The sequence below is a fragment of the Neofelis nebulosa genome, chromosome 6 (genome assembly GCF_028018385.1).
Source record: "Neofelis nebulosa isolate mNeoNeb1 chromosome 6, mNeoNeb1.pri, whole genome shotgun sequence".
NCBI lineage: Eukaryota > Metazoa > Chordata > Mammalia > Carnivora > Felidae > Neofelis > Neofelis nebulosa.
In genome coordinates this window covers 6,890,001-6,895,161 of record NC_080787.1, presented here as the reverse complement: position 1 = coordinate 6,895,161, position 5,161 = coordinate 6,890,001, and the positions used below count along the sequence as shown (strand labels likewise).

Here is a 5,161-nt window from a genome sequence, read left to right as displayed (position 1 = left end):
TAAAAAAATTAATTAACTATTGATGCATGCAACAATTTAGATAGATCTCAAGGGTACTATACTGAGTGGAAAAAAAAACTCTAAAAGTCAATAATCCGTCATCTATCTATCCATCTACCCTTCCACAACTTTGTTTTGTACGTTTGAATAAGCAATGCATTTGCTAGGGTTTAAAGCTGCATCTATAAAGAAATAAAATAAACAATCCTCCCCCACCCCAGTCCCAAGCTACCCCTTCCCCCACTAACATCAGCCTTTCACCTTTATCCCGTGGGCCCACCTGGAATTTCTTCATACAAACGGAACATACAAGTACAAACGTGTAACTCAAAAGGCCTGTGGTCGCCCCTTCTGCGCATGTTTACGTCCATCGCCCCGCCCCCCGCTGGTGAGTCCCGGGGGCCGCAGTCGGCTTGGCCCCCTGGCTGTGGCCCCCGGCCACGCCCACTCCGGCACCGGGAGCCCCAGGTGAGCTGAAGGTATTTGTTGTCTGTTGTGCCCACGTGGCCTCCCTTCTCCACACCCCCCCTTCTAACCCGGCACGTGGGATGCAGACCCCACCGTGTTCGTTGGATTGAGCCAGGTAGGGTGGGAAGGTCTGGGTTATCTCTAATAGCAGAGTTTAGAACAGCTTTTTTTGTAGTTACGGAGCCAAGAAACACTGGGGGAAAGGAAAAAAAAAAAAAAAGAGGAATTAGAACAGGGATAATGTGTCTGATACTGGCGATTTCCATAAGGGGCGGTCTCCTCTACCTACGCCTGTATCAAGGAGTTCTCCCTGGTTTGGGCCAGAAAAGATCTTTCCTTTCTCAAATCGATGCAGTTTCTCATAAAGATGTATATAATTAACATCATTAAATGTTTCCTATATTATGTATTTCAAATAACATTGAAGATAGTGTAGCTTTGTTGTTCGGTTTATCTGTTAAAGTGAGAGGTCTTGGGTTCAAGACCTTATGAGATTCAAGTTGTATTTAATGGGATTTTCTTTGCTCCTGCCTCCTTTCCACTCTGGCTCGGGTTCTCGCTCGCTTGCTTGCTTTCCTCCTTTCTTGACGAGTCTTCACTGCCTTCATTAGGTGATTCCACAAGGGACTTGCCAGCATTCAGATAATCAACAAGCTCAGTAGTGTCTCCAGGGGTCTCTCATAAGATGAATATGAATGAGTGGTAGGTTAGGGCAGCGGTGTTCAAGTTCTGTTTGTGTTTCCCCTCTTCGATTCAATACTATTAGAATGTTTTTAAAAGTTCATAAAGCTAATGAACAAAATATGTATGTATGCCAGCGCTTTGTCTTGTTGATGTTTTTGTTTCATGCCTTCGGGTGTGTGTGCAGTGATATAATTCATTGTAGTTTTGATTTGCGGTTCCTTCAGGATTAATGATGTGGTGCACCTTTTCATACGTTTACTGGACGTTGAATACCATTTAGTGGAGGTGGCTGTTCAAGCCTCTGCCCATTTTTATTGGGTTGTTTATTTTTCTTTATTGACGTCTAAGAGTCTGCATATATTTGAATCTTTTGTCAGTTATGTGTATTGTGCATATCTTGTCCCAATCTGTGGTACCTCTACTCAGCTTCTTAATGATGACTATTGATGGATAGAAAATCCTAATTTTAATATTGTCCAAATTATAATTCTTTTTAGGGTTAGCCTGTTTGACATCCTGTTCTTTAAAAAAATATCTGTCTACTCTGTAGTCATAAAGATATTCTCTTACACTTTCTTCTAAAAGCTTTATTATTCTACATATTAAAATCTTTATTCCATCTCTGTTTGGGTTATGTAGGTTAGGAGGTCAGGTGCATTTTTCCATGTGGATATTTCAGAAACCCAACATAATTCACTTAAAGTCCATTTTTGACCCACTGCACTGAAGTGTTGCCCTTATAATAAATCAGATTATTATAAATATGTAGTCTGGGCTTAGTCTCTTGTTCTATTGATCAGTTTTCTCATTCTACTAGGTCCTTTATATTTTCACATAAACTTAAGCATTCAAGTTTATACACACACACACACACACACACACACACACATTTTGGAATATTAATCCAAATTGTACTGCAACTTAAAGAGTGATTATGGGGGGAGGGTGCCTGGGTGGCTCAGTTGGTTAAGCGTCCGACTCTTGATTTTGGCTCAAGGCATGATCTCATGGTTCGTAAGACTGAGCCCTGAGCCAGACTCTACCCTGCCTGCTTGGGATTCTCTCTCTCCCTCTCTCTCTCTGCCCCGCCCCCCCTTCTCAAAATAAATAAATAAACTTAAAAAATTTAAAAAAATTTGGGAGAATTGACACCTTAAACATACTGAGTTTTACTTTCCACGAACGTAGGATTCTTATTTATTTATGTAGCTTTAATGTATCAATGTTTCGTAGTTTTCAGTGGAGAAATAGCATAAGTGATTTGCTTGTTTTCTCTTATATATTTGATGTTTAAATTTTTAGTAAAATTTTCAACTATGTATTGCTAATAGGTAGAAGGCAATTCTTTTTCTATTGATCTTCAATTTATTGAACTTGCTAGTTCCACTTTTTCATTCTTTCCTGTTTCCTACACACAATTTTATTAATGGTGAGTAAAAAAAATTTTACTTATTTCATTCCATTTTCTTTTCTCTTCTCCTCGTTTTGTTTTGTTTTGTTTTTGTTTTTTTTTTTCTACCTTCTCACAGGGTCTAGAGTCTCCAGAAAAATGCTGAGGAGAAATGATGATAATAAACATCTGCCTCATTCCCAACCTCAGAGATAAGCATTTAAAATTTCCATATTGAATATGACGTTAACTGTGGTTTTCCTGTAGCTGATCTCTATCAATTTAAGAAACTTACTTTCCTTTGTAATTTCCCTGAGAAGTTTTATTTATATTTTTCATAACTGGGTGTTGATTTTTGTCAAGTGTGTTTATGGCTCTACTAAAACGAATGCATGCTTTCTTTGTCCTTTGATGTCTTTATGAGATTCATTATTTTCCTCGGTTTATTGAATATTAATCCCTTCTTGTATCTCGGGAATAAATTACACTGGAGCATAATATATTACCCTTTTTATGTATTGTTGGGTTCTGTTTGCCAATATTTTGTTTACAATTGCTGCATTTATATTCATAAGCAATGTTAACCTATGATTTTGTTACCTTGCAATGTCCTTTTTCAGATTTTTGTATCAAAGTTGTGCTGGTCCCTTCAAATGAGTTTGGAGGTATTCCTGGGATTTTGCTGATGGCCAAATAACTCCCTCGTTTAACTCTATGTAGGCTGGAAGTTGGCCTAGGATGTTTCCATCCAATCTTTTCTCCTCTGTCCTTCACTCAGAATCATACTTGCATCTTGATTGGATGGCTCTTGGGCCTCCCGGGCCACATTTTCTCTCACGGTCTGTTTGCCCTGGCAACTTCCCTGGATATTTAATTTGGTCTTGGTGTTTGCTTCTCGGAAAACCCAGGCCAGCACACTATTTTTATAATACGCTTCTAGTTCAGGCTGCACAGAATTTTTGCCATGCAAAAAATTTCACTACATCATCTACCTGTAGCTACTAACAGAATCAGTATAGAAAGCAGGTTTCCCCACATCTCGGCGGGCACTCCGGCGGGAAGGCTGGTGGGAGGCCCTGCTGATCAGCACAAAGGGGCTGAGACTGGCGTAACCGAGCGTTAGAAATAGTTTCATATTTAACACCGTGTGGTCATTGGTCAAGAAGGAGCCGATGCAGAAGGAGAAAATGAAGTCCGCCCAATAAAAGAGAAGGAAACAGGCCATGAGGAGGAGGGCACTCTGCGTAGCTCTCGTCTCTGGGCTGGAATTTCTCTGGGATCTGGAGCTCCGCAGGTGGAGCACACTCTGGCGATGCTTGCACAGACGGAAAGCCATGTACCCGCTGCTCCAGCCCATGAGGCTCTGGGAGATGATGTCCCGCAGCGCCATGAGAGTCAGGAAGAGCCACCTGACGGTCAGCCCGGAGGGCAGCATATGGCAATAGGTGTGGGAGCCAGACGGTGTGATCCCGGACCCGTTCGTGCTCTGGGCGGCTGTGATGTAGGAGAGCAAGTTGGAGCTTATCAGGGAATTCAAGATCCAGAAGAGGAGGAGAGAGGGGAGCACTTGCCACGCGGTGTGGGGCTTGAGCTTTCTCCACGAGGAGGTCCTGGGGCTGATGGTGAGGGCCTGGACCACGCTGAGGAGACAGGTGGTGCACATTGAGAGGCCACGGGCCACTCTCCCCAGATAAAACACGGTTTTGCAACTGGCACTATCTAGAAAGTTACTGACATGAAAAGCTGCTGTTATATCGAAAATGCCTCTGGCACAAAGTGTCATGGTATTGGTAAAAGCCAGGTGGACGAGGAGAAGGTCTGTGGGCTTTTTCTTAGAACCCATGACAAAAACGTACACATGGCTCGCAAACAAAAAGAGGTTTCCCGCACAGCCAGGTCCAGTAAGAGAAAGCAAGATTGTTCCCCGGATGAAGTCAATCCAGTTTATCTTCCACCTCATGGACAGTACAGGAAAAACCTTTCGAGGAAAACAAACAAGTGAGGACGGCAAAGACAAACATGTTTTACGGCTGTGGCCTCTCTCCGGTTGACTGAAGGGGACAGAGAAGCGGAAATACCGCAGCGTGTGCGTGGTCCTGCCTATGCGTTCTGCTCAATCCACGCTTTCTCTGCCCTTCATGCTTCTGCAGCAGCATTTGATTTGTAGAAGGGATGACTGTGAAATCTGCATGTCCCACATCACACAGGGTCCACCCGATTCCCCTAACTTTACCTTCTGAACGCTCCACCTGTCCGTGCGCGTGCGACAGTGTTCCCCCGGACGGCCCGCTCTAGGTCACGTGTTCCCCAACCCGCGGTCAATTCCTGCTTTGTGACGCTGCATTTCACCGTCCCTCACGTCCGATATCCAGCCAGCTTCATGTTGTAGGGCGCATTGTGGGTCCTCCCCACCCCCTCTGGTAGCCTGTGCCTTCGTGACTCTACTGCTATGAGCCCTGGCTGGAAACAGTTGACCTTGTCTGGAGAATTGCCTCTGGCAAGAGAAAGCAACCCCTACCAGGAGGGTACACACTCCCCCCACCCCCGTCCGGGCCTTATTCAGAGAACCTAGGCTGGTTACCGCCTGCGGGAAGGAGCTCGGCCACCTCCACATGTGGG

General features: G+C 43.9%; 1 protein-coding gene and 1 long non-coding RNA gene across 2 annotated transcripts; one reads left to right on the top strand and one right to left on the bottom strand.

The window, feature by feature from the left end:
• Positions 1–259: 259 nt before the first annotated feature.
• Positions 260–2,954, top strand: LOC131515309 (uncharacterized). The gene is made up of 2 exons (XR_009263549.1): positions 260–468; positions 2,682–2,954. It is a non-coding gene; the product is annotated as an uncharacterized LOC131515309 (long non-coding RNA).
• Positions 2,955–3,306: 352 nt separating this feature from the next.
• Positions 3,307–4,798, bottom strand: LOC131515256 (putative vomeronasal receptor-like protein 4). Its single transcript, XM_058736005.1, has one exon. The coding sequence runs from the start codon at positions 4,500–4,502 to the stop codon at positions 3,531–3,533; it is 972 nt and encodes a 323-aa protein (XP_058591988.1). The 5' UTR covers positions 4,503–4,798; the 3' UTR covers positions 3,307–3,530.
• Between the last annotated feature and the right edge of the window lie 363 nt (positions 4,799–5,161).